The 15,390-nt window shown below is 41.1% G+C and overlaps 2 protein-coding genes across 6 annotated transcripts; one reads left to right on the top strand and one right to left on the bottom strand.

Annotated features, from left to right (window-relative positions):
* Positions 1-306: 306 nt before the first annotated feature.
* LOC104415647 (probable serine/threonine protein kinase IRE) lies at positions 307-9,310 on the bottom strand. The gene is made up of 17 exons (XM_018860849.2): positions 9,092-9,310; positions 8,844-8,911; positions 8,559-8,738; positions 7,009-8,373; positions 6,585-6,757; positions 6,168-6,411; positions 5,423-5,515; positions 5,190-5,330; positions 5,012-5,104; positions 3,541-3,742; positions 3,366-3,451; positions 2,660-2,748; positions 2,137-2,188; positions 1,990-2,046; positions 1,743-1,913; positions 1,203-1,283; positions 307-861 (listed from the first exon to the last, which is right to left on the bottom strand). Exons 1-17 carry the CDS (start codon positions 9,282-9,284, stop codon positions 772-774), a joined length of 3,378 nt encoding a protein of 1,125 aa, XP_018716394.2. The 5' UTR covers positions 9,285-9,310; the 3' UTR covers positions 307-771.
* A 2,210-nt stretch (positions 9,311-11,520) lies between these two features.
* Positions 11,521-14,787, top strand: LOC104449539 (protein LOW PSII ACCUMULATION 2, chloroplastic). Of its 5 annotated transcripts, none has more exons than XR_001980358.2 (4): positions 11,521-11,986; positions 13,639-13,804; positions 14,055-14,107; positions 14,460-14,787. XR_001980358.2 is itself a non-coding variant. In XM_039307925.1 (3 exons), exons 1-2 carry the CDS (start codon positions 11,542-11,544, stop codon positions 13,782-13,784), a joined length of 591 nt encoding a protein of 196 aa, XP_039163859.1. In that variant the 5' UTR covers positions 11,521-11,541; the 3' UTR covers positions 13,785-13,804; positions 14,454-14,787. The 5 variants fall into 5 exon arrangements, 3 of the variants coding, with proteins under 3 accessions (XP_039163859.1, XP_010062033.1, XP_010062027.1); XR_726581.3 differs by having other exon boundaries at positions 14,454-14,787; XM_039307925.1 differs by lacking the exon at positions 14,055-14,107 and having other exon boundaries at positions 14,454-14,787.
* The last annotated feature ends 603 nt before the right edge of the window (positions 14,788-15,390 follow it).

Here is a 15,390-nt window from a genome sequence, read left to right as displayed (position 1 = left end):
ACCTAATATTCCGCATACCCACCAAACCAAAGTGACTGGATGCATGAATCTACTTTTCTTGTGGCCTTCAAGGCATAAATAAACCAAAATTCTAGTCTTATGCAGCTCAGAGAACGAGACAACTTCTGGACACAGCTTATTAAGAAGCTCAAAGCCGAGGTTCCCAGTTTTCCTTGTCCGTAGGGGAATTCCCTTGCCTATATTTGATCCATCCATCATAGACGAATTGAATCTGACGCCAGTGATTACAGGTCCCATGTCGACCCACATCATCCAACTGTTATGATCACTCAGTCCATGATGGATTCAGTCAAGGCAAGAATTTGTCATTGTACGAAAGGAAGAAGTATTAACACCAACAGAGCTCTGTTGTATGGCATATTCAACAGAAGCGGAAAACTACAACTGCTATATGATATTAACAATGTCGTTGCAACTTCAAGGTACTCAGTGGAGAACAAAATTTCATTGACTCGGTGGATCATGCCTCTATATATACACAACCATGATCTTGTCACAATCCCATGGCTCGAACATGAGATGTGTACTGCTGTTAGCATCATTGGGAATTCATCCTCAGTCCCTCTACGCATTTAGGAAGAACACCAGGCAGATAGTGTTGACCTTAACCCTTCACAATAACTAGGTTTCATCTGCATAAGGATTAATCACCTCAGTTTGGGTGAACAACTCATCAAGTGGTTCTGCCAAAACCATCGTCCTCAAGGAAGATCATGCTCTGATGCAGTCCTTAATTCTCCCAGGAGGGCTTCAAGGAACGCATGGTTTGGAAACTTCAGGCGCATCTTTATTATTCTTCACCATCATATCATAGTTTATGGAAGCTAGCTGAGACAAATTCTGCAGGTGGAGATGGATAACTTTAAGGATGAATTGTCATTGTAAAATACATTTTTGAGCTTCTGCTGGATAGTGTCCATATTCCATATTATGCCTATATTTTAAAATCAAAGTAACTCAAGGTAGAACAATGATAACAGTATCGATGATATTGATGATGATAATCCTAAAACCCTGATGTCAGCAACTTAAAATTGTCAATTGCAAAATTCAAACTTATGTTTAAGTTGAATTAATATCACTTTCCCTTTTTGCTGCTGACATTCATAAAATGCATATTCCAAACATTTGTGATGTGTTGAGCTATTGCACATATTTTTTCAACACTGTTAAGATCTTACCTTAAAAGAGAAGTTGCTGAATGAGTACTGCACAGTGAGAGCGGAACTTTTGAAATCTGCCAAACTTCCACATTCATCTCCCTGATTTACAAGCATAAAACAAAAGCCACAATCAAGAGTCCATGGAACCGTATTCAGGGAAGATAGAGAAAACATCACGTTATTTGATTTTCAATTCTTGCATATTTAATCCTGGCAATGAAGCTAGACTACTAATACAGTTTAATCCTAATGATTTCAGGTTAGATTGATATTGTTTGAGTACTCAGCTCAAACTGAATTGGCACAGAAATTGAGGTACAGATTGGCATGTGCACTTTGATCAGGTTGAGACCTCTCTATACCAAGTCATCTCATCAGTGGAAAATCTCCCAAAGTACAATGAGGCTATGTTTTTTTTTTTTTTTTTTTGGTAAGGAATGAGGCTATTTTCTACTTCTAGTGGCCAAAAAGAAAATTGAGGTTTTTTTTTTTTTTTTTTTTTTTTGGTGGTGTATTGACTGATGACCTCTGTAGATTCAGAAAGGAAAGCATAAGTACATCTTCGTCTGGCATGTTACTGAATGAGCTGCTGCTGCATGATTCGCTGCAGGTGTCGTTCGGTTCGTCAAAGTCACTACCTCCTTGGACATCTTCATTCTCTAGGTTCCATATATAACGACTCATAAAATAACTGGTGTCTTGTGGTTCTGCTGATGGTATGAACATGGCCTGCAGTAAAAGAACAGTCATGTTACTCCTCTGCATGTTAGGAATTCTTGACATACAAAAGATACAGGGAACAAACCTTCTGCCTAGCAAGCGTGTCCCAATTTATATCTTTGAAGAAGGGATGTTCCTTCACCTGCCAGAAAAATTTCAGATTCACTCAGTATCCCCTCTCACAAGTACTGCAGTAGAAGGAAAATTTAGATCAACAGTTTCTGAAGACTACCTCCCTGGCTCCAGTTGCACCTAGTCTCTGAACTGGAGTTTCAATGAGCAATCTGACATTTAAAAAAAAAACTTAAATCAGTAAATCATTGGAGGTAGAAAAATGGTCTATGCAAACTAACCCGTATCTGTTTGAAAAGTGACCAAAATGGAGTTCATTAGTTACGGCATCTACCACAACTTTCAATATAGGGACTGAAAAAAAGTGCTTCACCGTATTTATAAAATCCAACACTATTTCCAGCACAACTTGTGAATTAGACACATGTTGGGGAGAGAAGTCTACATAAAATGACCTTCTCAAATGAGAGTTAGAGGTGAAGACATTCATATGAGATAATTAGAGATGTAGTCCTCAAATGGAGGGTGTCATCTAGATTTGGTGCTCAAAGTTAGAAGACATAGTGAGCATGATACCCTCCCAGCAATAACCTAATTCCTTGAGCAGAAGAAATTTTGGTTGACAATTCAGATAAAAGCAGAAGCAGCAGGGAGCCAATTGTAACATGGTCGCACAATCTTACTTATTGATCAAATCGTATGCTTCAAAACTGATCTCCTCTGGGACTTTCGGCCAAGGTATGTCTCTATTCATGATGTTGTCAAAAATTTTCTGCAACACAATCTAAGCTGTGAGCAAAGGTATCGATTGTACGTTTGTCAATGTCAAGTAATTATAATAGCATCAGATATAGAATCAAGGCACGGACAAAAGTAAACATATAGGCAAACAATGTTATTAAATAAAATGACTTACAGATTGCAGAAAATTTGTCCACGAACACAAGATAAGCCTACTAAAACAAATGCAAGTGAATGTTTTCGAAAGTAATGAGAGAATTAAAAATTTGTCAATAACGGAGGTAATGATGCAAGTGACTCAGCAGCAATGGTGATATATTCTTAACTCACGAACTCCTCTTTTGAAGGTAATCCACAAACTTAGTTATACGTCCTATAAGGAAGCAATTACAGCATTTCACAAAACTACTATCTATATAACAACTTAAGCTCACCAGCTGCCAAATTCATTTAAAGTTCCTCAATAATCAAATGGACATGAACCAAGAACATTAAAATATCATCATCCTTCTTTATGCCTCAGCAATAAAGGCATTTATAATTGTAATCTTGATGGATCTGTGCAGCAGCATATGAATTGGATAGAAATACCAAGAAAATAGTCTAAAATCATCCAGAATTCCCAAAGCCTTTAGCCTAGTAGCATACTTGTGGATGTTCTGCATTGAATGGTGGAATTCCCACAAGCATCTCAAAAAGAATCACCCCTACGGACCACCAATCTGCAGTTCCACCTGGATACACAATAATGTTTGTGAAGGAATAATTAAATTTTCCCCCCTTGGCGACATACATTCTGAACCAGTCAGTTATAATCTCATACCGTGTCCCATGCCTAGAAGAATCTCTGGAGCTAGATAATCTGGTGTTCCAACTACTGAGTGTTTCTTCCTCTGTTCTCGTTTAATTGAACGTGGACATTTTGGCTCATCATCACTAAAAAATACTGCATTACAAGCTGGTGGACCTGAGAAGTCATCGGTGCTGTTGATAAGCCCAACCTTCGAAAGCCCAAAATCTGTCAACTGTAACAAAAGGGTTAGATACAGCAGACCGTCACTGAACAAGGCAGTTTTAAGGGGATGTGTGACAAGTTCCCAAACAAGTGGTAACAAAACAATCGCAGAGTATATAAGGACAAAACAGGAGATTGTAAATTGAATGCTGGTAGAGGGATCTGGAAGCATTGACAAGCACATTTTCTTGATGTCTAGATGAGACCAGGAGCAAAATCCAAGTGTGTCGTGGTAGTGGGAAAAAAAGAATTCAACTTCCAAACTGGCATTAAATCTCAGAAACACCAAAGACGGGCATATATATTCAGAGTCATGTAGAGCTTGCAGATTCAAATTCTGTAAACTAGTGTAAATGCATTTCAGAGCACGATGAAGAAGCTGTTCATGTTGCAATCAAAGTAAATCAACCATTTGTGGTTTTAAAGTGAAAAACCACAATCGATCGTTCAAAGTCTACTCCATACTAAGAAGACTAATCCCGTTTTCAGCTGTTCCAACCCTCAACAGATATAATTCTATAAGAAAGTCCAACTCAAAAGCTTAAACTGATTGGTGGAGGGAGACCACGAGAATATAAGCATTTAGGATTCGTTATCAAGCAATGTGGACAATACTTCGATACACTCTCTCACGTGCAAGCCAAATTACAAGTGGCACAATAATTTTGATTATGCACATTCACATGGAATTTTGACCATGCACATTTGCGAAAGGGATAATTATTTTGGAGGACCACTGTCCATTGCTCCAAAAGTTAAAGTTATTAGATGAATGCGTGGTTTAATATTTGATTATTCCAACCCTCCCCCTCATGCTTACCCACGACAACACCTTCTCATTGAATTTATTCGCTGGACATCTATGATTAGAGACATACATCCCTAGAGGCAAAAAAAAAAAAAAAATGCCACTTCATGATAATCCACCGGTTCAGCTACGGATTTATTTCCCAGTCAAGCAAGACAAGAAACACAAACTTCATGGAACTTAGGCAATGATGGGATTGCGAGCTCTCAGCATCACACTATCTGGAAAAGTTGAATATGGGAGCTTGTTAAACCTTCTCTAATCTACTGCTTGAATTCATTAGTTATCTATTGGCATGATTGTGCATAGATAACTAGCTGAGAAATTATACATTCTATGCGGCCTACCCCAATTTGGACTATGTATGCACAAATGACTGACAGTTTTTTGTGCTATGCGAACCAAAGAAGAACAAATTTTAATACAAGGCAAGGACTTCAAACTTCACTATTAAAATCGAAATATATTGACCTTAATATGTCCATCTTGACCGATCAGCAAGTTATCAGGCTTCAAGTCTCTATGAATGACATTTAGTGAGTGCAGATACTCCAAAGCAAGAACCTGAAGAGTGCATTGCTCATCAGACATTTACCTACACAGTAGGCATAGGAAATAGGAGTTGAAGCATGTAACAACATGTTCTTACTAATTCTGCTATATATATACGAGCCATATCTTCGTCTAAGCAGCCTAAGTTTCTCAACAAAGAGTAAAGATCTCCACCATTTAAATACTCCATGACTAAATAGAGATTTTCCCTGCATGTGAAAGAGTAGAAAAAGCGAACCTGCTCAAGAAAAACAATTTGTGCGTTAGAATTTACATGCAGAAACTATGCATTTTCAGAAAGTGTGACCCAGCACTATGAGAACTGCTCACCACAAAAGGATTGCGAACTGATATGAGGATGTCACGCTCAGCTAATATACTTTCAACAGCATTCTTGCGAATCATGTCAGCCTTTTTAAGAACCTGTCAGAATAGACATGTCTCAAGGCATCTCTAAATTTAATCATCCTTTTTAGCCATTCAATAAATGAAATGCTTTCTGAGAATCAAATAAGTAAATGCAAACACAAAATATATGCGCATTTCAGGTATCTTCTTTCTCTTTCAGTCATTTCAGATACCTTTTACATCTACTAGGGTAATGAATGTACCGAATGACCAAGAAGATGATAGGTTTACGTGATTTAGCGGACTGAGCTTATTTAAGGACGTCTATGGTGGATTAAAATACGGTTTTTCTTAGATGATGTCATGTAAAAGATATCATTTCCAAAGATTGCAGGGTAAATGCATTGAAGAAAGAGCCAATTTCATGTGCTAGCAAGCTAATTATTTGGGCGAATGTTCTCTGTCTATCAAGATAAAGGAGTAGAGCAATGAAGCGCATAACTTTAAATGAGTTAATCTCCTTGACTCCAAGTACACGGGCGGAGGCAACAAGTGATTCACAAAATTCATAGAAACAACCAGCATTTTAGTGACACATGATGCATGGTGTCTCCAATATTCTATTTGTTACACAATTTATGATGTCTCTGCCCAATTCAACAGGCATATATGCAACTTATGCAAAGATATCCTCTTTAAATCACTAAAAGGATGGCTATATTCTGACCTTTATGGCAAATAAATCACCAGTTGCTCTTTTCTGGGCAAGGAAAACTCGTCCAAATGCACCTCTGCTAATCGGTTTTATAATCTCAAAATCTTCTATGGATGTCCTATCCTTACAACTTGTACCAATGGGGCTTGCACGCAGGCTGCGAACGGGATCATCTTCCAACGAGCTCTCTTCATCATCCATACAGTTATCCACTTTTTCGTCTTCTATTTGTCCACATAGATGTACGTATTTTTCCCTGTACAAGTTGTAAAACAGTAGCTGACATTAAAGTCAGTTTCAGAGTGCAATAAAGGCGAAGGAAAATAATACTTTTTGCTTGTGTCAAGAAGGTTACAGTTGACCCTTCTCGACCAATTCACAACTTTGCTATTACTGGAAACCCAAAGGAAACATTAAGTGTATACTCACTGAAGTAACTTCTCTATCCGTCTACCAAATGTCTCCAAAACAAGAGCATCAACCTTTCGGTCCTGGATGACGTACTTCAAGTCCTCTAGACGCTCAAGCATATACTCCAATGTACTGTACTCAAGGGTGTTCACATTTGCAACAGAACGAGCAATGTCCACTAGCTTGTTTATCTGTCAAATAATCTCCCAAATAAAGAAAGATAGAATAAGGTTTGCAAAAATTTAGTAGAACAGAATTACTTAGTCTGCAAAGACTAGTACAACTATTGATTAAGGAACATAAGAGCGGAATAATTGGTGTGACTCAGTGTTTATGAGGCAATGCTGTGGCCAGCAAAGTTATTGATAGAAATCCTTCATAAAGCAAAATACGAAGAGCTAAATAGGCTTCGACTCTGAAATAAGTGTCCATAGTTGAATACCTGCTGAGAATTCTCAAGATCTGACAAGATTTTTCCTCCATTCAGCAGCATTTCAATTTGGCTTGTCAATGTTGTTAATAATGGCGAGCGTGGTGTCAAGCTTCCCCCCGAGGAAGTCTTCGAACCAAGACCAGAAACCATCAAAGAATGAGCTTCACAGGACATGTTACGTGAAGCTTTCAAACCATCCATGACAGAAGCATTAAGAGAGTCAGGGACACACTCGAGCATGTCTTCAGAGTAGCGGGAAGACAGGTCATTCTTTTGAGGTGACAACTGATCTAGCTCCTCATGCATGCTTAATGTATCTGCTCTGGCAGCACGGGGACTTCCTTGTGGAGAGACCGCACTTCTAGGTGTGCTTCTAGGTGTCAGAGATTCTAATATCTTCTCGAGTGTCTCTGCAACTCTTTGGAGTCTTTCATTTACAGTTAAACCCTTCAAATCACACCTATCAGCTATTGTACATATACAAGAGTGCTCTTCTACGTGTACTGTAGGTATTTCGACCTCACAAATACGACAGATCATAAGATTCTCATATGTCAATCCCCAAGAAACCTTTTTCACTCCTATGAATCCTTCTGAACTTTCAGGAAGGCCAACTAGAGCATCCAGATTGTCAATATGACAATCGCCGTCAATTCTTGGTTCATTTTTACCATGAAACAGATCAGCTTTATCTTTGGAAGGAGTTTCAGCAGCATCAGAGCCTTTATGATTTTTCTCAGCAGCAGAAGGAAGTTTCTTCCAAGAAGACATTCTGTAGCTACCAGTCGATGAAGTAATGCTTTTAGCAGTGCTGACTTCAACACCATCACCCCCGTTACTTAAATTGTTTTCAAGCCCAACATGTCCTGAAGTTAAAACACCTTGTTCCTGACCATGCGACTTCTTCATCTGCTTGCCATTCCCTTCCTTAGCATTTAATGGGCCACTGAAGTCATTCTGTGAGGCTTCCAAAACTTGCTCTGGATAGACTCCGAGATCACTAAGCTGATGAAGACCCAAAATGTGGTTTTCTTCATAGCCACTTTCCTTCTGAAACTGCACGAGCCTTGTGCATCGAGTGAGGATAAAAAGAAGGCGGGTATGGACTTGCTTAAGGATCCCCATTGGCGATTCTTGACGCCGGTCATCTAGATTCTGGACGATGCCTTCACACTTAATCCAAAATTCATTGGGCGGCATCTTCGCACATCTGCTTGCTATAACCAACAAATCCTCCAAACTCTCTTTCCATTCAGGATGAGTTCCTGAAGACTTTTCGAGAATACCCACCAAATCTCCAGCAAAAATACCTAGATCAGAATTAACCTCTTCCTTCATTTTGTCAAACTTAGCACGGATTGCAACCATGATCTCCTGTAGACAGCATAAAAGATATATAATATAAATATGTAAAAAAGCCTACTATCAAGGCAAGTGAAGGCTATAGAAGTCTATGACCCCAAAAAAAAAAAAAAAAGGCTATAGAAGTAATGAACCAGAAATGCATAGGGAAGTGAAGGACTAAAGAGAACAGAATACCCAAAAGCTGGTGTCGGTACCTCCATGTGTGCAAATGCACGAGGCTTCCAAACAGGGAATGGCTTAACCCCTTTCGAATTGAGCTCGTGAGAGAAGCTCTTGATATGCGGTGTTGCCTTCTTCTTACGGCCGCTTGTGAGCCGCAGTATGGCTTGGAAACGAGGAGACTGTATTTCTTTAGCAAACGCTGCATGATGAGCCTGACGGAAGCAGCAAAGCAAATTGTCGACAAAGTTGAGGTCGTGTTACTCTCCATGGACGGGCATAAAACGAGAAGAGAAACAAATCATTAAGAGGACTCTTACCTCCAAAGCAGGATTAAGAGCTGGTCGCTTGTCAAACGATTTCGATTGACTCCACACCACCTTTTTTCCTACACCAGCAACTCTTGAACTCAGGCAAATGAAAAACAGACATAAAACTTCCTCCAAGTCAATCGGAACACGGCCGAACAGAACAGTCGAGCAAAATCACGTAGATATGCCAATGGACAAACATGGAAGCAAATGTCTCCATCCGCACGACCGAATTTAAACAGTCATCAAGCACTCACCTTCGCCCTCAGAAGTTATACGAAGATGCGGAAGAACCGCCCTTTTGGGCCTCGCGTCGACCGCTTTGTGCTCCTTCTCTTTACGCCCCTCGCCGCCCACGGACGTCGACGACGAGAACCTGAGGTTCGACAGAAACGGAGATCTCGTCTTGATCTGATTCAACCCGAGCGACGCCGGGAGAAGAGCACGCATTAACGGATTAGCCTCGCGGTCGCGCGATTTCTCCTCGTCGCCCCCGCCCCCCCCGCCCCCGCCGCCGCCGCCGTCGCTATCGTCGGCGGCGTCCGAGGCCCTGCGGCGGACGGGGATGGGGGATCTTCCGCAGCTTGCCCTGGCGGAGGGCGGGGTGGACGGCTGCGGCGTCGCCGGGGGCTCCTGGTTCTCTAGGGTCGACATGGGAGGCGGAGGCGGAGGGGGAGGCGGAGAGGATCGGCGCGGCGGCCTCGACCTTCATTGATCATGCGCAAGTGGAGGGGAGTGGCGACGACGACGACGACGACGACGATGATGATGATGATGCTGCGGAAGAAGAAGAAGAGAGGAAGCTCGAGGCGATGCTTCGAGACATTTCGATCCTGGAGAGAGATCGCGCTCGGAGCGAAAGAGAGAGAGATGGGAAGTGGTGGCTCGAGGAAGAGGGGCGTTAGAGGATGACACGACGGTTATTCGGTTTTTTTTTTTTTTTTTTGAAGGATTCCTTCATTCCGTAACGTGCTTCCCGCGAACCGTACTGAAGCGCGCCTTCGTGATGAGAGAGGACCCTCCCGGTTTCGGTTTGGTTTTGAACGACGGGCCCCTCACCGAATTTGAATGACTGACCAATCGCGTTTCCCTTTCACGGGCTGCTCCGCTCCGACGCTCGTGTTTGAGTTTGCCCGGATGTCTGGCGCGCGTTTTTTAAGGGCCTGCTTGGCAAATTTTGTTTCTAATCCCCATAACAGAAACGGATATGGTAAAACTTTTTTATTTTTGAAAATTAAAATTTTATTTTTTTATTTTCGAAATAGATTTTAAACAGAAATAAAAAATAATAAAAAATTATTTTTTGTTCTCGTAAATAATTTTAAAAATATTTTTTCTCTCTCTTTTTTTTTCTACTTCTTCTTCCTCCTTTTGGCCAGTCGCCGCCTTGGCCATCGTCGGTGTCGGCCATCGGCCAGACGAGAGTCGGTGACCTTACCGAAACGTTGCTGGCCCCAAACACCAAGCCAAGCAAGGCTTATCAGCCCAAGCCTTGCAAGGCCACCAGTGGGGCTCGACCTCGCCCAAACAACGCAAGGTCGGCCTCGCCCTAGCCTAGCGAGGCCAAGATTTGCCAACTCGAGGCTCGCCTAGCCACCAAGGCCATCAGCGAGGTCGAGCCTCACAGTGGCCTAGCAAGGCTCGCCGAAGCTCGCCTAGCCGATCATTAGCCACGGCCGTGGCCGACAACCGACCACAAAGAAAAAAAAAAAAAGAAAAATATAATAAAAATATTGTAAAATTAAAAGAAACAACAAAATTATATAAGTTTTCAAACGTATTTCTATTCATGAAATATAAATTTTTTGCAGTCACCAAACACGTTCTTATACTCATAAATTGTTCTTATAAACAGGAAAAAATAATACTATTTTTGTTCAAAAATTATTCCTCATAATAGAAATGTTACCAAACGCGCTCTTATTTGTCTTTTTTTATAGCAAAAAAACAGCTATGAGTTTTTTAATTTCAGCCCGCTTGAATTTTTGTGACGCCATAATTCATTAGCCAAACAGTATGAGAAATCAGGAAAGTCAAATCCAATCAATTAAATGGGATGTAGTGAATCAACTCTTTTTATTACTCATTTCCATGTGGCAAAATTTTATGATCCATTCTTTTTTTTTATACGATCGGTAAAATTCAATAGACGATTATAATATCATCTTAGTCAATTCAAGATGACTGTTGAAATAATTATTATTATGAATCTAATCAATGTAAATGTAAATCGTCCAACTAGCATTGCTTTTTATAGTTTGGCATCAAGAATCACAATAAATAAGGAGCACTTTAATTCAAGAACTTAATGACTAAAAGATAGTTCAACAATCTCGATGCGACATAAAATTTCAAAAGTTAATAGTGCTTTTCTTATCGAGCTTTTAAATATTAATATTGAGCTTTTATTTAAGATCGAGAGCCTCAAACTTATGAGATTCACATTATTTACCGTAATTTATCTTTTAAAAAATTAACGAAATTAATCTGATGGGATATCCAAATTGGTTTAACCCACGGGTCAACAGCCAACGAGGATCAGGAAGATTAATCAGATCAACCAAATCCACGGACGAAAATCAAAATAAATCGACACAATTATGGGGCTAGTGTCATTACCCGATTTATGGGGGCGCCCGGCGTAATTATCCGCAACCTTAGCCACCCCCATAAAAACTCCCCCGCCAACAGAAAAACCGGAACGAAAATGGCGATAACGCTCCGCTCTCCGCCTTGCTTCGCCACCAGGCTCCACCACCGCTTCCACCCCTCCCTCGCCGCGAGCAGAAGCGTCGCCGTCAAATCCCAGAACCCGTCGAGCGGTGAGAATCCGACCGCCGACACCGACGAGCCGCCGTCCCCCGCCGCGGCTCCGCCCCAGAAGCCCGCGGCGCCGCGGCTGGGGTTCGGCTCGAGCCCTCCGCCTTCGAGCAAATCGAGCTCCGCCGCGGTTACCGGCAAGAAAAGACTGAGAGGGAAGAGAGAGAGAGCGTCGATCGTTCGGCGGACGCCTGTCGAGAAGCCCGCGTTCATTTCGAAGGAGGACGAGGGAAAAGCGGAGGAGCAGAGGAGGAACGAGAGCGCGTTCCTTCTTACTTGGTTAGGTCTTGGCGGAATCATCCTCGTCGAGGGCATTGCTCTCGCGGCTTCCGGTAATTTCTTCGTGATTTCTCACCTGATCATTGAATTGAATTTGATCGAGTAAATTGACCCTATAGTTGTAATTAGAGTGGATGCACCAAAGGCAGAAGCAGGCCAGCTTTATGTATCGGTGCAGACTTCTGGATGAAGTCCAATTGGCATAAGCTTAGCTTAGATTCGCACTCAAATGCGACAATCTGTTTTTCATTGAATAAGTAGCATTTGCTTTTATTCAATGAATAAGAAAAATTGGGATCTTTACAAGTGTCCACAGACCCATACGGAATACAGCATTTTCTTTAATACGATGAATACCTCCAAAATGAATGAAAGGAGTGAACACATTGACTGAGATGTTGAGCTGAAGAAAAAGAAAGAGATGGTGAGCAAATGAGTAATTGTTATCTATCAAGATCGAGTGTTAAGAATCTGCTAGCTAAGGCTAACCAATGGTCTCTTAGCTCATGGTGAATATGCCAGAAGCATAATCTTAGTCCTCTTCGAGAGTTCTTCTGCTCTCAATGGCCGACAAGAGAGTGAAAGTGCAACACATTGATAAGAATCAGTTATTTCCCCCTCTACATCTGCTTTGGCCTGTTCAATAAATGTGAAAATTAACACAAGACATGAGCATGATTGCCTGCTTTTTTGCCTAAGTTGCTGAAGCTGGATGACAGCAAAACAGGCTCCAACATATTGCGTGTACCAGCTCCATTGGCTTAATCAATTGGAAAATGATAAAGAATGCTCTTAGAGAACTTGTTTAGACTTAGTAAATGCACTTTGAAGGCGTGACTTCTTCTATCTGAGGTAGATGATCTTCTTGTAATGCGTCCTATTTCAATTTTCAAGTTGTCTTAATCGTTACATTCAAAAAGAAGTTCCTTAATTACAGTCTTGAGGGCACTTCTTACCGGACAATTTCCAAAATTGTGTGCAACAACCATCCAGGCAGCATGATTTGATTAGCATCAGCTTGTTATCAGTGACACCAACCCCTTTCTAGTGTCGGTGACCACCTTTATCCTCTAAATTTCTCTGGATATCTTTCTTTTCAACTATCGTGCTTTCGTTGGAATGACGGGAAAGAAGCAATTTGTCATGTTCATGCTGATGATTCTTTAAAGGTTAATGAACACGAGGTGTCTGTAGTGGTTCCTGTTGGTGCACTTGGTCTGAAGTATATGCTTCCATTGCCTTATCTGGAATGCTGTACCATAATCTTGGTTGGAAGGTTTTAGTAGACATTTCTTGGAGCTTCTCCTTTTTTCTGTTCTTTGCACTCATCAACCTCTGAGCTTGTTCCGTGCATTTGGGAATTAGTGGATTTTCGGATTTGCATTGATATAGATCTGAAGGAAGAAACATGGTGACAGTCCAAGCAACTCATAAAAGCCCCTTTCACATTGCCTTTGTCTGTGCCCTATTTCTTGTTTCACCATTTTGGTGTCTTTCTTTCTTAAAATTTTCACCTGAATATGTGTTTCATCAAAGTGGTTCGTTAAGAATGCGCCTCTCTTGGTGACTTTTGCATGTAACAAGTGGTCAACCTTTTCCTCTATAGTTGCTACATGCAACTTTCCCAGTCTTACCGAGATATTGTTCTGAAGCATTCAAATGCAATTCATGAATCTAACCTTTTGTTTCTCTCTCAACTCTACAGGCTTCTTGCCAGATGAGTGGGACAAATTTTTCGTGAAGTATCTGTATCCATCTTTCACCCCAACGGTTGGCCTGTTTGTTGCTGGAACTGTTGTATATGGCGTTCAGAAGTACCTACAGAATGAGGATCTTGAAGCCAAAGAATGAGTTCCAATTGATGCTCGCAGGTTGTACAAATAACTGACAGTAAATAGTAATGACTATGCATCGCCTCATTTTATTTGGAATTCCTCTCTCTAAATGTTAAACACGAGTCTTGTGAGCAAAGAAAGTTTTTTGGACGGCGCATTAGCAACTACATTCAATGGATATGGTACTGCATAAAGTGATTTTGATCCCTAGCCCAGCCATATCATCATCTTGAGTGTTTGTGACTTATGCTATTTGATGATGCCTGAACTCACACTGGCTTGATAGGTCCGTGGCTCTCATTTTACTGTGGAAGGCAGCTCATGCATATTGTGGAAGAGGTAGGCCTAGTCCACTTGCCTCTCATAAATTATATTCCAGAGCTGACTAATTCAAGGGACGGGTTAATTGAAGCAACTCTTGCACTTCTTGGGTCATGAGCATTGGGGTATTACTAGCGAGGAAAATGGGTCATCTAGTTGTTTCATTGACACTCTTTGTTAACTGCATGACCTGTTCACTCTGGTAGAAATACACTTAAAGCACGTTGCATTAACAAATTATCTGGACGTACCCATCTACCCTGTGTCATATGCACAGATCATCCTTTTGTCCAGCATGCGTCAGTTACCAAGCCTTGTAATTGTTTCTGAACCTTGCCATTATTGATTCTGCTTTAATGCGTAGCTCCAGAATGTCCAAGGACTATATTTGAGTTCAAGCATCAATATGTCAGTGAAGCTCCTGTGCTAGTACTCACTCTTGGAATGCATTTAAAAAGATACAGGATCGGTGTCTCTGATAGTTGTAGGAGGACATGATAACATCTGCTGATGACCGTTGATTCAAGGTGATGTGCTCATACAGAGTCCACTTTATATCCACATTATAGGGGACGATACAGTGTCTTCTGTCTAGTCAGTGAATGGTCCGTTTATTGCTTGGACATACCTGCATTGTATGCGGTACCGTCATGTCTTTTCTATCTTGATCGAAGTCGAGACATAGTTCAAGTTGTCAATGGTGGCACGAATGAGGTATCTGGACCGATCAAAGATGTGCAAATCTAGAACAATGAGATTCCCCTTATGCCATAGAGAAGCTCCCTACAGCCAAAGAAGCGACAGCTCCGTCACCCCGTACTAGCTTTTCTTCGAAAGATACCAAACCAGCAACAGCACTTGGAGCCAATTTATCAACTGTCCTTAACACATCTGAAAGCTACTGCTGCTGAATCAACGATGCCAATATTCCGGAATAACCGACAGGTTCCGGGAATAACCGACGGCCGGTCTTAAACTATCGAGGTTTACTTTGGCCTGATCAAAAAAAAAAAAAAAAAAAAAAAAATTTGGAGGGGAAACACGCACACACTTCCAAATGTTGGGATTAAACTACTGAAAAGGTGATTTAACAGGGCAATGATGTTAGGTCAGTGAGGGGAAAAAAGCAAGCGATTCTTTTATTCATAGAAGGGGCTTTCCTAGGTCAAAAGACAAATATTCAGGCGCCGCTGCTGATTTTCAGCTGGTGCCAGCTGTAAACATAATGTTATCATTAGAGAAGATTAAGTAATATTATCTTAAGACAGTTGATTATTATAAGGAGGACGAGACTCCTATTC

This window comes from Eucalyptus grandis, chromosome 1 (genome assembly GCF_016545825.1).
Source record: "Eucalyptus grandis isolate ANBG69807.140 chromosome 1, ASM1654582v1, whole genome shotgun sequence".
Taxonomy (NCBI): domain Eukaryota; kingdom Viridiplantae; phylum Streptophyta; class Magnoliopsida; order Myrtales; family Myrtaceae; genus Eucalyptus; species Eucalyptus grandis.
The sequence above is the reverse complement of the archived record's forward strand: the minus strand, read 5'-3'. Positions and strand labels throughout refer to the sequence as shown.